The 17764-nt window shown below is 48.8% G+C and overlaps 1 protein-coding gene across 2 annotated transcripts; it reads right to left on the bottom strand.

Annotated features, from left to right (window-relative positions):
- Positions 1–837: 837 nt before the first annotated feature.
- Positions 838–16269, bottom strand: Tmem114 (transmembrane protein 114). 2 transcript variants are annotated; one of them, XM_027423905.2, is made up of 4 exons: positions 16053–16269; positions 15685–15765; positions 4114–4251; positions 838–1070 (listed from the first exon to the last, which is right to left on the bottom strand). In XM_027423905.2, the coding sequence occupies exons 1-4, from the start codon at positions 16267–16269 to the stop codon at positions 838–840; spliced, it is 669 nt and encodes a 222-aa protein (XP_027279706.1). The 2 variants fall into 2 exon arrangements, with proteins under 2 accessions (XP_027279706.1, XP_035303307.1); XM_035447416.1 differs by lacking the exon at positions 4114–4251.
- Positions 16270–17764: the final 1495 nt, after the last annotated feature.

The following is a 17764-nucleotide window of genomic DNA, read 5'->3' as shown; positions in this document are numbered from 1 at the left end:
CATTTCCAAAGTGAACCCCTCATTGTACCAGAATGCCTTTCTTACGAAGAACTAGGCCAGACTCTTCCCAACTCCTCCACTTCACTCCCTCCCTTCCCTCCTCCACCCTCCATTTGCCTCCACTACTTCCCTCTTATACCCCCACCCCCCATACCACCCCCACTTTCTCTTCTACTCCGCACTCCCCACCTCCACCCTACTTCCCTCCTCTACCCCCTCCACTCACACACTGGCTGGAGTGACCACTCAGGGAACCTTCCCACCTTGGTGGTAAGACCCCAGAGTCTGACCTCTCCCTGGCACTACCCACTGTACCTGCCCATCTCTGTGCCCAGGCTGTGTGAAGCTCAGGGTGGCATTTGAGGTACAGGAGCCCCACATGGCACTGAGCCTGCTTAGAGAAGCCGTGCTGGGAGGCAGGGTTGCTCTTAAGGGCAAATGTGCCGATGTCTCTGCTGTGCACCTTTGCACATGCTAACTAAGCTCTCTGATCCCCTGACCTTTTCTCACAAAGAAGAGAAGCTGATCCAAAGGTCAGGGCTGAGGACAAAATGAAGTGAGAGAAAGCACGGACTGCATTACAGAGTTCCGAGGTGGTTAGGATTGGCATTTATTTCCGGTGATATGGGTCCCACACTCCCTCTCCTCTTACACACACACACACACACACACACACAGCAGAGTGGGCATTCCAGAGAGCACAAAGACAGCAGCCAACAGAGCTCCCACAGTGGGCGCCACTGCCCTCTGGCCTCTGTGAAGGGCATTTGAGGAAGAAAAGGTTGTCATTCACTGAGATGGGTCCAAAAGGCTCTGGGCCTAAGGATTTGACCAAACTCAGACAGCTTGGTCCCGCCCCTGTCTCAGGCTGAGTGCTCGTGCTGCCGCCAGGAAGGCCACCCCGGTGAGCAGCTCAGAGACAAAGCTAATCCAGCCGAGGGCCAGGGACCAGCCGAAGCGGATGTCCACCTGGTCCAGCAGGGCCCTCTCCTCCAGGAGGCATGCTGCCTCTCTGAAGGCGGCTGCTGAGTATGCGATATAGATGCTGATTCCAGAGAGGGTCACCATAGCTGCAGGGAAAGACCAGAACAGTCAGCCAAACACTTCTGGCCTGCCCCTCCCCACTACTTCTCCACCTACACCCAGTTCCCTCCTCCACCCTTTTCTTCCCTCTTTCACCCCTCCCCCTCCCCTTCCCTCCTCACCTTCCTATGCCATCCCCTCCCATTCCCTCCTCCCCTTCCTCCTCCACTCCCTCCCCATCCCTCCTCTTCCTGCCTCCACCTCCTCAGCTTCCTTCTTCCCTGTTCTAACTCCTCTTCCTCTCACCTCCTCCCTCCTCCCCTGCCTCCGTCTATCACCCTTGTGAATGGGAACTCCTGGACAGAAGCTATGTCAGCAATTCTGACTGCTGGAATCTTCAATGACTTGGAGGGCTGTACCAACCTTACAGTGCTGTAGGTCGGAGAGCACCAAGGCCTATCGCAGGGTTCTCCCCCACCTCACTGTAACTCACCTACCCCATTGTACCCACCAATGTATTTTTAAAAGAAGCGTCTTGATTTACCGCTTCCTTTATTCTGCTGCTATAAAACATTCCTGGAATTGCTACTTCATTGAGGCATGTTTGTGGAGACCTAAATCTATGTTCCCAGGCCTTGGTCATTCATATTCAGCTCCAGAAAAAAACCACATCTCCTACCCTTTTGACGGAAGAGCTGCTGTTCTACATACACCTTCCCCTTTTCCACTACCCCCTTAGCTGCCTTCCCTCTACCTTCATCTCCTCTTTCTCCCTCACTTTCTCTCTCCCCTTTCTTCCTCCTCCTCCTCATCTCCCTCTGCTGTGCAGCACTGTCCTCCCAGCCAAACTGCTGCCATCTTCAAGAGTTCTGCTGGGCCTGCTCCCAAAAGATCACCATGGCTAGCCTTGAGGAGTCAGGGGGTGCTGTGTCATAGAACCCTCACCTGAGTATCTAGCTACCTCCATTGTATGAATTCTACCCTACTCCCTCGTGGTCTTGGGGGAAGAGTGAGGATACAGGGAGGGAAGGATGCGGATGCGGGTGTGCTTCAGCCACACAACCTTAGGGAGCTGCCACCCATGCTGCGTGCAGACATTCCAGCGTGCCTGTGACCCCTCACCCAGTGCTCATAAACTCATTGGCTTCCCTGGTGAACTTTGGTGAGATTGTACCGCATTGGGCCCTGAGAAGAGGGGGCAACATGGTTTGTACCTCTCCCAGGCAGGGATTTTAGCAACACCCTCCTGTCTCCCTGACACACATTCTCCACCCACCACACACACACACACACACACACACACACACACACACACACACACACCTTTACCTCCTCATCTTTTCCTTCCTCCCTCCTCTTCCCTCACCTCCCCATCTTCTCCCAAGCCAGCTAGGGGTCTCCCCAGCACTGTCTGCAGAGCCTTTGTTGAGCTGTACCTCTGCCCGCTACGGCTGCCCCTCTCCCCATCCTGCTCACCTCTGCCAGCTGGTTCTAGATGAGCCTGAGCAGCCTATGCCCCTGGGACTCCACAGCTTCCCAGCCACCCACAGCCCAGGTCTCAGTTGCCATTTTCCTTTGGGTCTCTCTTCAGGCTGTGAGTCCTGGAAGGTGGACTCCAAGCCTGCTTTTCTTTCCCCTGGCACTTACTGTGCTGGCACACAGGTCTCCATAAGATATTGGTTCAGGGCAGCATGGTCCAGGATGGTGGGCACTGGTCACACCTGGGTTTTATTTTGTTTGGGTTTTGTAATGCTAGTGATGGAAGCCAGGGTATTGCATGTACTGGGCAAATGCTCTCACAGGACCTATTCCATTCCAGCCCCTATGAGGCTTTTTACTTTGAAGGATCATTAAATGAATAATTCAGCCCCTTGATGGCTCCAGTTATATGCTGGTTTGCCTCCCGATCAGAAAGGGCCACCATCAGAGTTTTACCTAAGGGTACTGATGTGAGAATTAACCAATGAATGACACCATAGCCAAGACCATGAATACCCATAGGTAAATACTATCTGTTCCTTGATTTTCTTCCTCTAAGGCTCCCAAGGAAACATCTTTCTTGTGTGTGTGTGTGTGTGTGTGTGTGTGTGTGTGTGTGTGTGTGTGTGTGTGATATGTACCTGTGTGCCTACACATTCAGAGGCATGAAGAAGACATCTGGTTCTCTCGTCTCTCTCTCTCTCTCTCTCTCTCTCTCTCTCTCTCTCTCTCTCTCACACACACACACACACACACACACACACACACACACACACACACCATTCCCTTGAGACAAGGTCTTTACTGAACCTGGAGCCAAACTGGGAGTCAGCCCCCTCCTGTCTCCACTCTTGAATGCTGGGGCTACCTGTATTCCTACAATGCCTGGTTTGTTCCATGGGTTTGGGGAATCTGAACTCAGGTTGTCTTGTTTGCACAGCAAATAGCTTTACACGCTGAGCTATGTCCTAGGCCTCTCTCTCTCTCTCTCTCTCTCTCTCTCTCTCTCTCTCTCTCTGCCACCATGTGGTCACTGGGAATTGAACTCAGGACCTCTGGAAGAACAGCCAGTGCTCTTAACTGCTGAGCCATCTCTTCTCCAACCCCCTCTTTTTTATGCAGGGAGCCAGAGAGCAACCACCTGGGCCACAGATCCTCCTAAAGTCTCTGGCCAGCCATGTAGACAGAGCTGCCTCAGCCAATGTCTCCCTTGTTTTGATTGGATTGGTTTAGTTTGGTTTAATTAGGTTTGATTTAAATATAGGTTTGGGTTTGGTGGGGGAGTGTGGTTTGGATTTAGGTTTGAGGGATATGTGTGCCAGGGTCTATTGTCAACCCACAACTCTAAGCTGGAAGCCAAGGCCATCCATGGGAGACCAGACAGAGGTGACAGACAGCTCTTCAGCAAGGTGCCAGGGATGGCTCCCAAGGCTGTGCTTTCCTCCTCCTTCCTTGGAACGTCAAGGCTGGAAACCACTGCCCCTTCCATCTGATAGCACAATAGGAATAGCCTGTACAGGAGCTGAGACTCTGCCCCTAAAGACGGTTCCTGCACGGCACTCGCCACCATGCAACTGTAGAGACTGGACCCCTGGGAAGGGGAAAACCTACCTCCAAAGAGAAATAGGGTCCCAGTGAGCAGAAGGAGGAGGTGGGCTCGGAGGAGGAAGCTCAGGAACCCAGTCATTCCCCCAAACACCATCACGATCAGGCTAAATGGCAACAAGATCACAAATGTCCCGTGCATAGCTAGAAAGAAGGGGGGAACAGGCACGGGAGAGTTAGTAACATCCAGTATTCAATCATTTACATACATTTACCATAAGCCCCCAATAGTAGGAACACCACAACTATTTCTATTAATAATAACAGTGGAAGACTTCTTTATGTGCATGGTTTATACCATGAGAATCATTGCACTTACTCTCTGTGATCTGTAGAGGGCAGTGTTGTATTATTCTTTCAGTGCAGCATCAAGGGACTGATATTCTATGAGCATGCAAATGAACAAATAAACCTATGAGATCAACACAGGGACTCCTGGAAAATCTGAGGACAGTTGCAAGTGGGTGAACAGGTGAGAGGGCAGAGGAGATGGGGAAAGGACATTTTATAAAACCCTAGACCCATATTCGGTCTCTATCCCTGGCCCTGCCCCCAAATTAAAGGTGCCTCATAAATTCAAGGCACATGACTCATTTTCTCCTGGGGGTGGATCTTATCTCATCCCACATCCCAGAAAAAACTACACACCCAAAAGCCCTTGTGATCTTAATAATGAAACATTAATAAAATATCACACAGGGACCAGAGAGATGGCTCAGTGTTGAAAGCACTTGCCAAATCAGCCTGAATCTTTGGATCCCACATAAAGATGGAAGGAGAGCAGCAACTCCACAAAGGCTGTGGTAGATGTGCCCACACACCCCACACACACACACACACACACACACACACACACACACACACACACACCACACCACACCACACATAGTAACAACAAGATTTTAAGACCCTATCCTATGGGCTGTTTCTGATATGATCTGGGGCTTGATTATGATGTGGAGACGGTATGTATGTTGATGGAAATCGCCTTTTCGTGTGGATGCTAGAGATTCAAACAGGTCCTGAGGCCTGAGCAGCAAGCACTTAACTCACTAAGCCGTCTCCTCAGCCCGCCGGGATGGCTTCAACTGGGCAGATGAATAGATGGTGTCTGCTGTGAGCCCAGCTCCACGGTCCAGAGACAAAGATAAACAATTCACAGACAGTACCCCCTGTGGATGAACTAATAGACTGCGTTCAGGAATTACCATCCAGATCACAGAGCTTCTAAAAGCCATTAAATCACCCACCTCAACCACAGGCACACACCAGCACTGAGACAGCTGGGGCAAGTGTGTATGTCCCCCATTGTCTCAGGATGTGCCAAGCACAGCCTGCCATACTCCCCTCCTTGGGATTCCAGTGTCTGCACCATCATCTGAAAGGCCATGGCAAGCTAGAATGTAGCTTTGCAAACCTCTGTTTCCTTATATATAAATGGAAAGCCAACAAACGCCTCATCCTCTAAGCCTGTATGGTGAGGACTCAGTACAAAAAGAAAAAGAAAAAGAAAATCAACCATCAAGGGATTGGGGAGATGGTTCAGTATTAAGTGGCTGCTGTGCAAACAGGGACCTGAGTTGGAACCTTAGTATTTAGAGAAAGTGGGGTACAGCAGCACAAATTTGTAACCCCAGTGCTGGGGAGGTGAAAGATGGATTCTTTCAGCTGTTAGCCAGTCAGTGTAACTGGATCTGTGAGCTCTGTCTCAAAACATAAGGTAAAGAGGCCGTAAACCCCAGTGGATCTCTGTGAGTTCAAGGCAAGCCTGGTCTACAGAGTGAGTTCCAGGACAGCCTCCAAAGCTACACAGAGAAACACTGTTTCAAAAAATGAAATAAAATAAAATAAGGTAGAGAGCAATAAAGGAAGACACCCAATATCAGCATCTGGCCCTGTCCTGTGGATTACAGCCCAGTGTAGGAGAGGAACTTAAGTAACAACACAGGGTGGGGACAGCTGTGGAGCCAGGAGATGCCCAAGTCAACACTTCCTGTTTGATAACCACCTGCATGTCTGCAGCTTCCAAATCTAATGTCCACTAGCAGCATAGCATAAAAGCTTGGGGCCTGTCATTCGGCAAGCCCTGTGTTCCATACCTGGTACCAAATAAAACCAGGCTTGGGTCTCAAATAGAATTTTAAAGCCAGTCCCACCCCCCCCCACCCCTATTCCCTAGCTGAAGAGATGAATCAGCAGTTCAGAGCATCAGAACCTGTTAAAGTCAGGTTCAAGTCCAAGCACCCACGTGGCAACTAACAAACATTTATAACTCCAGTTCTAAGGGGGTCCAACAAGCTCTTCTGTCCTCCATGGGTACTGCACACAGGTAGTACACAGACAAAACACCCATATACATAAAATTAAAAAATAATAATCTCAAAAACAAAAAGTTGAAACAAGGCATTGTGGTATATGCGATAATCCCAGCAGTTGGGAAGTAGGGGCAGAAAGATCCAAAACTCAAGGTCATCCTCCACTACATAGTTCACTCATGGCCACACTAGACTACATGAGACACTGCCAAATCAAAAAGCACCGGGGATTTATTTGCTAAATTGTAGAGTCAAGGTGTTCAAAATCAAGGTCTTTGACCCCCTACAGGGCCAGTCCTTCCTCACAGCAGCAGTTTGGGGGCAGCAGTTAGCACCACAGGTCATTCCTTGGCTTAGCTCCAGGCTCCACCTCCGTACCTGCCTCTTCTCTGTGCTTTTCCTCTCATAGGAGCACACTCATCCTGGCCTTTACAGTCCATCACATTAACCCAAGAGGACCTCCCTTGAGAACCTCAATTACATCTGTACTGTTGCTTTCCCCCAAATAAAGTCACTCTCCAATTCTGGAGCTGAGGACATGGGCATAGCTTTTGTAAATGTATTCATTTAATGTTGGGGACATGCCATGGCATGCGTGTGGAGGTCAGAGGACAACTTTGTGAGTCGATCCTCTCTTTCCACCTATGCATGGCGGTGTGGATATGAACTGTCTGTCCCCCAAAGGTTTGTGTGTTTGAACTTTGTCCCCAGCTGGTGGCACTGTGTGGGAAGGCTGAGGAATGTGCCCAGCCAGAAGCGGTTCATCACAGAGGTCCAGTGGGCTTTGAGGTTTTACAGCCTGACCTCTTTCGTTTCCCACTGAGTCTTTGCTTCCTTCGTGTGGATGCAATGGGACCAGCCAGCCTTCTGCTTCTGCTCCTGCCACCATGCCGTCCTGCCTGCTGCCGTGTCTTCCTCACCATGATGGACTCTATCCCTCTGGGACTGTGAGCCAAATAAGCCCTTTGTCCCTTACATCATCCTTGCTGTGGCTATTCAGTCACATCCACAGAAGAGAAACTAACACACATGCGTTCTAGGGATGAAACTCAGGTCCCAAGGGTTTGCAAGGCAAGTGCTCTTCCCTTTTGTAGCCAGGCATATTTTTTATTAGTGGCATCTTTTTGTTTTTAGCATGGCATCATTTACCACACTACCATACCTTCAGTGATATACAGTGGGAGCATCATATATGCCAGGAGTAGGTGCTCAATAGATGGTAGTAATATAGATGGTTATATGGTGTTACTATAGAACTGGGTACTATACTGGCCATGGTTAGGATGTGTCTCCAAAGCTGGGCCCCCACTTGGCTCTATCACGGGGTGATGGGAACAGTAGGATAGGAGGCCTGAAGTGAGGTCTGGAGTTGGGGTGTGCCTTCCAAAGAAATTGCCAGGCCCTGGCCTCTTTCTCACCCTTACATTCTGGCTGTTTCAGTGAGCAGTTTTGCTCGGTCATGTGCTCCCACCACAGTGTGTCACCACAGCCCCAAAGCGATGGGCCCAATTGAGAGTGGAGTGTGACCTTGGAAACTATGAGCAAAAATGAACTTTCTGTCCCAGTGTGTTGATTACATCAGGTGCTCTAGTAAGGGAGCCTGACTAATCCAGCTGAGGAATGGCAGCCCCGGCATCACGCTACCGTAACGTTCTGTAACTGGCATGTCCATTCCTCGGTACAGCTTCCTGTTCTAGGCACATTGATCTTTTCTTCTTACAGGCTACATAATTTTCCTTAACTTTATGTGTCCACATAAATGTCTAGTCATTCTCATCCTATCACCCAGTCTTCCTTTTTCACTGCTCCAAACAAGAATGACACATCTCTTCCTAGAAACATCACACAGATTCCAGAGGCAGAATCAACTTTTTAAATGTTTTAAACATGGGATTGTCTTTCCCTAGAGCCCCCAAAGGCTGTCTTCACACCAAGCCTTCCTTCTCCCAAGGAGTTGGGGCCCTGCATTTGTCAGCTTTCCATTGCTATGGTAAAACATCTGAGAGAAAAAAAAATGGAAAGAAGAAAGGTTGATTTGGGCTCAGAGTTCCATGGCCACCTGCCCCCCCTGGCTTTCAGGATAGTGACAGGACAGAAATGTCATAGCAGAAGAGGCCAATGCAGTGACTTCTCAGCCACTTCCTCCAATCGGCTCAACAACCTAAAGCTCATTCAGTTCAAACTCATCCATAGATTCATCCATGGACACACCTAGTGTCTCGCCACGCAGTGACCCCTCTGCCCTTGCCATCTGGTGAACTCTCTGTCCTCGCCAACCAGTGACCTCTCCACAGACCAAGACTTTGGCATGTGAGACCCTGAGAGGAGATTCCTTACCTAAACCATGACAAACAGCTGGCTCTGGCCTCTCTCTCTGCATCCCACCTTGTCTGCAGCCCCCTGAGGAAATCATATATTATCTCCCTCCTGTGCCCAGAGCCTCTAGACATTGAGTGTTTTATGTCCTCCTCTCTGTTTCCGCCCCCGAACTTCCATTTTTGCACCCAGCTTCATTTTAATTTTCCACACGACTGCAGCGACCTGCATCCAGAACGCCAGGAAACCCAATCGGGTGATTTTTTTTTTCCTCCTAACCTCCAGGCCTCACAGAGGCCAGGCTCAGCCTCTGCTGCTGGCTTGCTTTGCTGGGAAAGCGTTTGACCCTCTGAATCTGCCTGATCATGGTCACCTACTCTGAAGAGACATGAAGACTGGCCTAGACAGATGAGGCAGGCCTCCCTCCAGAACTGCAGGCCTTCTGGCTGTTTCTGGAACATACTGGCCCAATCCTGTCTCCTGTTTTCAGTTGCTTTTTCTCCTCAGTCTCTTGTCTGAGGCAGAATAGCCTGAAATTCTGGTCTCACACACTCGTGAGAGTTCGTGCATGTGCCTGTGTGCATTTACATGTTCCTGTGTCTTCAGGTCTGAGTGTACCTGTGTGATGTACGCGTAGAGGTCAAAGGTCAACCTCAGGTGTTTTCTAAGGACATCATTCGGTTTGGTTTTTGAAAGTCTCTCAATGGACTGGAACTCATGGATTCAGCTCAGCCGACTTGGCAGAGAACCCCAGGGATCCACCTGTCCCTTGTCTATCTGTCTACTAATGCTGGAGTGACAAGTGTGCCTACTAGTATTGGGGTGACAAGCATGTGCCACACCTGGTGGGGAGTCCTGGGTGGGGGAGGTTATGAAGTTTGTTTGGTTTTGGTTTTGGTTGTCGTTTGATGAGTTTTGTAGGTTCTGGGTATTGAACTCAGGTCCTCATGCTTTCATGGCAAGGACTTTACCAACTGGGCCAGCCCCCAGGTCCTCTGGTCTTCTTGTACACACATTGCACAGCATCATTCCAACAGAGTAGAAGTAAACTGCCAGGGTTCAAGTCCCAGATCAGCCAGCTACTGTGCAAACTTAAGTAATTCACCTACCCTCTCTGTGCCATATGTTTCCTCACCTACAAAATTGGGTGCGATAACATGTATAATATTGACCACCTCATGGGCTGTTGTGGAGATTAAATCAGTTGATATGTGTGAAGAAATTAGAGCAGGTCAGAGCGCTAGGAGTGAAATAAATATACACTAAATAAATCACTGGATCAGGTGGGGAGATGGCTCAGTGAGGGAAATGCCTGCTATGCAAGTGTGAGGACCCAAGTTCAAAACCCAGCATCCACACTAAGGCCAGGTGTGGCACCACCCATTTGTAACCCCACAGGTTGGGTAAGGAGGGAAATCTGGTCACCAGGAGTCACTGAAAGCTGTCTGGCTGAAACAGGAAGCTCCAGATTCAGGGAAAGACCCTCCTATCTAAAAAAACTAAGGTATAAAATGATAGCAGAAAACATCAACATCAACCTCTAGCCTCCACACATACATGTCTGTCATGTACACCTTCACGCACGCGCAAATCACACATGTACACACAAAACATTCTTTTCAGAAACTTTATTATTGTGTATGCACGTGTATGTGTGTATGCATGTGTGTGTGTGTTTGTGTGCATGCCTACATATGCATGTAGAGGACAACTTTGTAAAGTCAATTCTCTCTTACCATGTTTCCATGGGTGCCAAGGACAAAACTCGAATCCTCAGGCTTGCACAGCAAAAACTTCACCCACTGGCGCCACTCCCCACCCCCCGAAATCTCTACACATACATAAATAAATCTCCAATTACTAGTTCTATTTTCCAAGTGAGAAACTGGAGGCTCAGGAACATAATAAAGATTTAAGCATTAATTGTGTCCCTACTGTATACAGATCTGATCCCTGTATCTTTGCATATCTCATTTCCTCCCAGAGAGCCCACTGACAGACACAGGTGATGGCTAGGAATTCACACAGGTGGGTAAGTTGCAGTCAAGAAACCCCACTCTCTGTCCATTGTCTTCAAGGGGCTGACACCTTTTCTGCCCTTTTCTGCCCTTTTATTAAGAGTGTCCATTGGGAGGGACAAGGGAACTGGGATTGTCATGTAAAACAATCTTGTTTCTAATTCAAATAAAAAAAAAAAAAAAGAGTGTCCTCTTGCACTCAGGAGGCAGAGGCAGGGGGAATTCGAGACAAGCCTAGTCTACAGATTGAGTTCTAGGACAGCCTCAAAAGGGAAAAAAATTTTAAAAAGATAAAGAATAGCTACATGGTTCAACCTGGCCAATCAGCACACAACATCTTTTTAGCTTCAGCCAGTTGGCTCAACACAAAGGCCTATAATCTGATCTGGTCCAATGGATAGCTCCTCCCTTCTGGGTTGCCTGATTCAGCCCAAACTCACCCCCATTCAAAGAAAAGCTCACAGAGGAAGAAAAAGAGACCCAGGGATAGCAACACCAAAAAAAAAAAAAAAAAAAAAAAAAAAAAAAAAGTGTGCCAGCCATTCCTCTTCTTTAAGTTAGCATAACTGAAGTTTTTGTCATTTGCCACCAAAAGATTCCTAGGTGACACACTTAGTCCACTGGCTGTCCACCATAGCTCTTGAAGAGCACTAAGAGATAACCTCATTGCCACCTAATGACTAGTCCAGAGTGAATCTGAAAGCCAAATAAATACTCAAGCCAGGGTTTCAAGACTCTGCTACTAAGGACATGCCCCTGGATGCTGAACTGGATGGTTTGCTTCTGAGAAGAAAGTCTTAATGAGGGATTATCTAGACCTGGTTGGCCTGTGACTGTGTTTGGTACGTGTGGGGAGGGAGGTCTTGATTGTTGGTTGAGGTGAGAAGACCCACCCTAAATGTGGAAGGCATTATTTCACGAACTGGGCCCCTGACTATATAAAACAGTGGTTCTCAACCTTCCTAATTCCTCATGTTGTGGTGACCCCCAACCATAAAATTATTTTTGTTGATACCTCATAACTGTAATTTTGCTACTACTATGAATTGTAATGTAAATATCTGTGTTTTCCAACGGTCTGAGGCAACCTCTGTGAAAGGGTCATTTGACCCCTCAAGGGGTCATGATCCTCAGGTTGAGAAATGCTTATATAAAGGTAGAGAACACTATCTGAGTGCTAGCAACCAAACATCCATCCATCCCTCTTTGCTCTTGACTGTGAGCACAGTGCTCTAAGTTCCTGCCTTGACTTCCTCACAGCAAGGACTGTAAACTGGAATCATGAGCCAAACAAGCCCTTTCTCCCGTAAGTTGCTTTTCATCAGGTTTTTGTCACAGAAACAGAAATGGAGCTAGAACAGATGGCTTTCTCTGTCCCTGGCTGGATGAGGTAAGGAGTTGGGCCATCTGTTCACATTTGCTCCTCCCCAGATGGCTAATGGAATCATGAGGCAGTGGTGATGGGGTCTGGCTGACCACTCTGCCTGCTGGGGTCAGGATACACTAAAGTGGTCCCTCGGCAGGCTTGAGTTTTCTGCCCATCCATACCCACCAGGATCAGCTTAGGGAGCTGAGCAAGTCTGTTGTCAACCTGTCTCTCTGGCAGCAGATCTTTAAATGACTGGAACATCTTTACATCATAAAGAGCTTGGACTAAACACAAAATTCATTTATGGGAGAAAACCAATTCTGAGAAAAAGCTCTCTCAGGGGGTGATCTGAAATGAGTGTGCAGTCCGAAGGGGCAGCTTGTCCTCATTCCTAGATAATACAATAGAAATAACAGCAGCCCCAGCATCTGGTTGTATATGTATGTAATCAAGCACTCGCCACCCTGGGCTTATTAAAGTTAAATCTCAAATTCTGTCATCACTGTAAGGTTAGAAGGAGGCCATCAAGATGGCTCAGTGGATAAAGCTCTTGCCATACAAGCTTGATGGCCTGAGTTCAATCCCAGAACCCACATAAACATGGAAAGAGAGACCCAATTCATGAATTTGTCCTCTTATCTACACACAGGCATCACACACACAATAATAATAAACATACTTTTTAAAACTCTCTGTGTAAGGAGGAGGTTAAACAAAAAAGATTAGAAAAAAGATGGCCTGTGCCCTCAACACAAGGGAGCTGAGGCCCAGATAAGCGGAGGTAATGCCCAAAGTCACACGTACAGGTGCCATCGAAGCTGTGGTCAGACTTGCATGAGGAGGTTAAGGAAGCTGCTGAGTGAGACATCTGCCTGTTTCTCAAAGTCAAGGAACAAGCAGGGCTGCTGCAGTAACAAGTTCCAAGGAACACCAGACCAGTGTGAACTACCTCCAGCTTTGGATTTACCTATAAGCAAGACAAGGTGGCTGAATGATATAGCATTCAGGCTTGGCAAGGGTCACCAATGTGTCTCAAGATAAGAAAGAGTTTGGAAGGGGCTGTAGTGGGGAAAGTGAATGATTGCTTAGAGCTTGACATGAGCCTGTCAAGCCATTCTTTGAGGCAACATGTTGCCCTACACATACACAACTGAAAAGCAAAGTGAGGTCCTAAGTGGTGTTCATTTTGCTCATGCCATGTCTTGCTTCATCGTGGTTGTTATTATTCCCACTCTCCGACCCCCAACCCCACACCCCCAGGCTGTAGATAGAACCCAGGATCTTGCACAGGCTAGGCAACTCACTGAGCTATACCCCCACACCTTTTGAAATTATTAATTTAGTTTAAGTTGCCAAGCTGACACTGAGCTCATATTGGAGCCCAGCAGTCTTCGGTCTTCCTGCGTCAGTCTCCTAGTGGTTTCATGTATTTTTGTTCCATTTTGTGAACAAAAGAAAGACCAAAACTTCTACTCTGGGATCAAGAGAGCCAGAGAAGGACTGAGTTAGGACTGGACCCTTCTCTCCCACACTTCAAACACAGAATTCTAGATGATTCTTGAAGCAGAGCTCAGACAGCAGCCATAGGACCTCTCAATGCAGCTGGAGAAGCTGACAGTACAGATGATCCCCTCAGCTCCCACACAGGAGAGACCCCCTAAGCCCCCCCCACAGGGTGGCCCCCTCAGCCCCCACACGGGGGTGACTGCAGGAAACCACCAGCAGTGGGAATTAACACAGGGGTGTGCTGGAGTTCACTGAGGAGCAGCTCACAAGAGCCAGGTGAGATTTGGGGAATTTTATGAGCCGGTAATAATATGCTGACAATTTAAAACTGGCCACGCTAGAAATATGTATACCACAGAAATAAACTAATACTATAAATCAAGGGCTTTTAAATTTTTTTCCAAAAGAGTTATTTGTTAAATATTTCCCAACATGCTACTAGACTTGGGAGAAACAGTTCTGATCCACTCATCTATTTGTATATCCATCCATCCGTTTACTCACCTAGTCATTCATTCAACCTTGCATCCACTCATTCACAGGCCCAGCCACTCATATATATATATATATATATATATATATATATATATATATATATATAATTTTGACCCATAATATAGATTGCATTCACTCTCATATTAGTTCAACAGATTTGTGCTTTGTACTGTCTTCCAGGCTCTGTGCTAAATATTGACAATTCAACAGTGGGCCTACATTGGTGGACTTTACAATTTACAAACTAAGGAGCGAGTCGGATTCTACACCCAAAAATTTCTCTTTACAATGAGAAGGAAATTAACCAAGCTAAGCTGGCAGGTGGGGTCAGAGAGACATCAGGAAGAGGAAACATGTGCAAAGTCCTATGGCAGGAGGGAGCCCGGGGTGCAGAGGGGAGTGCTAGGCAAGAAAGGAGACACAGAGAAAGGCTTCAGGTCACTTCCTAAGCCTCGGGCTGTCTGCCCTAGGCCACCCACATCCACATACCTACAGATTTCCACCCTCATTTCCTCCTCAGACCCTTCCTGGACTCAGTTTCCAAGTGAAAGCCAAAAATGGAGGTGATATCCAGGTTTGGTGCTATAGGCCTATAATCCCAGCTACACAATCTGAGGAAGGAGAATTGCAAATCCAAGGCCTGACAGAGCTACAGAGTGTATTCAAGGTCAGGCTAGAAAACAGTGAGACTGCTCAAAATAAAAACTAAAAAGAAGGAAAGAGGTATAGGGATAGAGTTCAGTGAAGAGCATTTGCCTAGTGTCAGCATGGCACTGGATTTAGTGCCCAGTAGTGAATGGGGGTGGGGGTTGAGAAGTGAAAGTACCAACTTCACAGGGTGGATGGAGAATCAACTAGAGACAATGAAAAGCTCCTGGCTCCACCTCTGCACCACTCTAAGTTTCAATAAGTGAAACTACTCCCTTTGTTCCCTTCCTTCCACAAGTGCCATTCAGCCCTTTTCCTCTCTTGTGTTGAGCCTCTCTTTTCTAAGGAGTCTCAGGCCCTGTGGGAGGTGCTGGGAAAGCCAGACACCAGCAAGGCACAAACAGTGGCCCTCAGACAACAGCCCCGTTCTCCACCTCCTAAGCACCTGCCTTGAATCGCCCCACACCCTTCCCACTGACAAACTGGCCCTCTTATCTACGAGACAAACCCTCTCATCTGGCCTTCAGAATCCAACAACATTCAGACGCCAGTGTGGGCTCCCCACCTTCTTTCATGCTGATTGCTACAGAAATGCAATTGCTCCCTCAGTAAGGACCTCTCTCCGAAGCGAGTCTGTGAGGGCTTAGAGGGCATAGCCTGGATTTGAGTTCTCATTCACCAAGTTGCTTTGTACACAGGACTGTTGGTTGGTTGGACAGACGAATTCTACACAGATTCTAGGTAGAGCAAGAGCAGCCCCGCCCCCTGCCTTAGCCGGACTCTTGTCTCAGGCCGGGTGGTCCTCACAACCACTGCAGTGCAGGAACCCAAGTTTGAAGAAGAGCATCAAAACCGAGAGGCCAAAAGGAGCTGTTCCCTCCCTCCATCCATCCAGTGTCCCCAGACTTACTGAGAAGCTGTCGGCTGGAGTCGCTGACCGTCACATTCTCCTGCCAGAAGGGGTTCATCAGCGGCGTGCAGGAGCTCTGGACTGATGGGAGGGATGAGTTCAAGGGCAGGACCCTGGCATTCTCTCTCCCGCAAAGCCGCCCTAGATGTCTCCCACCCAAGAAAGCAAACCGAACAGTGTGCACTTGTGAGCCGAGCTGGGCTCTAGCACTTGAGAAAGCCAGCCTCTCTGTCCACCCTCCCGGCACCTCTAAGTGCTTGACCCTGTGAGCTTGGAGGTTGAGAGAGAAGTGTGAGCCAAGCAACAGGTCCCAGGCTTGCAGGTATGGCACCTCAGTGCGAACGCGGACACCTGGGGAGGACCCTTACCCCGGCAAGTCCGCCAGAGACCGGAGTGGGAACTCAGAGGCTCCAGTTGGCTGCGGTTGGCAGGTCCCTGGCCCTGCGCCCCGGTACTGCTCCTCTCCAGCCTCTCGGTGTCGATGATGTACCAGAAGTCGGTGCCGATGGCGGCCGCCAGCAGCACGAAACTGAGCGCCCCATTCAGTGCCGCCGCGCCTGCCAGAGCGCCCAGGCGCACCCGCATCTCCCAGCGTAGGGCCCCTAGGCGCCGGCTCCTGCCCACGCTCCCCGTCTGTTCGCTGCACCCCAGATTCTCCAGCACGGATCTAGAACCCGGCTCAAACTCTGGCTCCACCACCCTCACCTGAGCGACCACACTCGCACGTATTCCGGCTCGGACCCACGATTTCAGGGTTCCCTATCCTCTCAGACCTCCTCCCTGGTGCCTTCCGACCTTCCCTGGAGCACAGATCCCCGATCAGCCCCGTGGCTGCCTCAGTTCTACCCTGTGTCGGTGCCTTCTACCTCCTAGCTCAGCACTTTTCTCCCCAAACCCCCACTACTGCCTCCACCTCCCTGCCTCACTCTCCATGACCTCCCCAGCTGCTCTCTGCCTCTGTAGGCTTCAACCCTCCTTGCTCTCCCCACACCTCTGTCTTGACCCCCCGCCACTGCAGCCCTGGTCTACTACGCTTCCCACAGCCGTGGTTCAGAGACAGTGTGCTGAAACCTCGGGAAGACTGGCTCCAAGTGCAAGCAGGCTGGACTGAGGGAGGGGCCAAGGAGAAGGTGCTAGAGGGAGGGGCGGACTTCAAACGCTATGGAATCAGCGAGGGGGTGACACTCTCTAGTCTGGGGGTACAGATTCTCCTGCAGTGCAGTCTCTGAAACGATTTTAATTCCAAACTCCACTTTCCAGTAAATTTTCTGGACTGGCTACAAAGGAAAAAGTTGAATTTGGGTTTGTTTGTTTGCTTGTTTGTTTGTTTTAGGGGGTGGGTTGTTTGGGTTTTTTCTTTTTTTTTCTTTTATTTTTTTGGTTTTTATGTATAAAAATTCTTTGAGGTAGGGAGGGCCAGGTTCTGTGAATATATTTTCTTTGTCACCAAAGTCTTCATCATCACAGCCACCAACTCCCTCACCCCATCCCCTTCCCACCACCCCCCATCATCATCACCACTACCCCACCCCCACCCACCTTCAACATCACTGCTACCACCACCACCATCACCTCCATCAGCTTCACCATCTCTACCATTACCCCATAACCATTACCACAACCATCCCCGCCCTCACCCCCCACCATGGCCAACACCCTCACCCTACCATCACCAACAACCATCTCTATCCTCAACCCCACCATTACACCCCCACCACTACCAATAACCATCTCCACCCTTACCCCCGCCACAAACAACAACCATCTCCACCCTCATCCCACCATCACCAACAATAGCCATCAATTACCACTATTACAAGCAGCAACACAAACACCATTACATTCTCTTTACCTTAATCAGCACACAACTTTTCATCCCTTCAAGACATAAGTGCACAGGAGATCACTTCATAAATAGAACACTAGTAGCACAGACTCTGAGAGCAACAATTAATAAATGGGACCTCCTGAAACTAAGAATCTTCTGTAAAGCAAAGAACACAGTCAACAAGACAAAATGGCTCCTTACAGATGGGAAAAGATCTTCACCAACCACACATCTGACAGAAGGCTGATCAAC

This window comes from Cricetulus griseus, chromosome 7, assembly GCF_003668045.3.
Source record: "Cricetulus griseus strain 17A/GY chromosome 7, alternate assembly CriGri-PICRH-1.0, whole genome shotgun sequence".
NCBI classification, from domain to species: domain Eukaryota; kingdom Metazoa; phylum Chordata; class Mammalia; order Rodentia; family Cricetidae; genus Cricetulus; species Cricetulus griseus.
Note: the sequence above shows the minus strand (reverse complement) of the source record. Positions and strands in the feature narration are given on the sequence as shown.

What these genes read in the sequence shown, in the direction of transcription:
- Tmem114 (XM_027423905.2), bottom strand. Translation starts at nt 16,269, where the DNA reads ATGCGGGTGCGCCTGGGCGCTCTGGCAGGCGCGGCGGCACTGAATGGG. An exon ending in TCTCTGGCGGACTTGCCGGG is followed by an intron (nt 15,766 to 16,052) that starts GTAAGGGTCCTC and finishes CCCTCCCATCAG; the next exon opens with TCCAGAGCTCCTGCACGCCG. An exon ending in GACCCTATTTCTCTTTGGAG is followed by an intron (nt 1,071 to 4,113) that starts GTAGGTTTTCCC and finishes CTTTCCCTGCAG; the next exon opens with CTATGGTGACCCTCTCTGGA.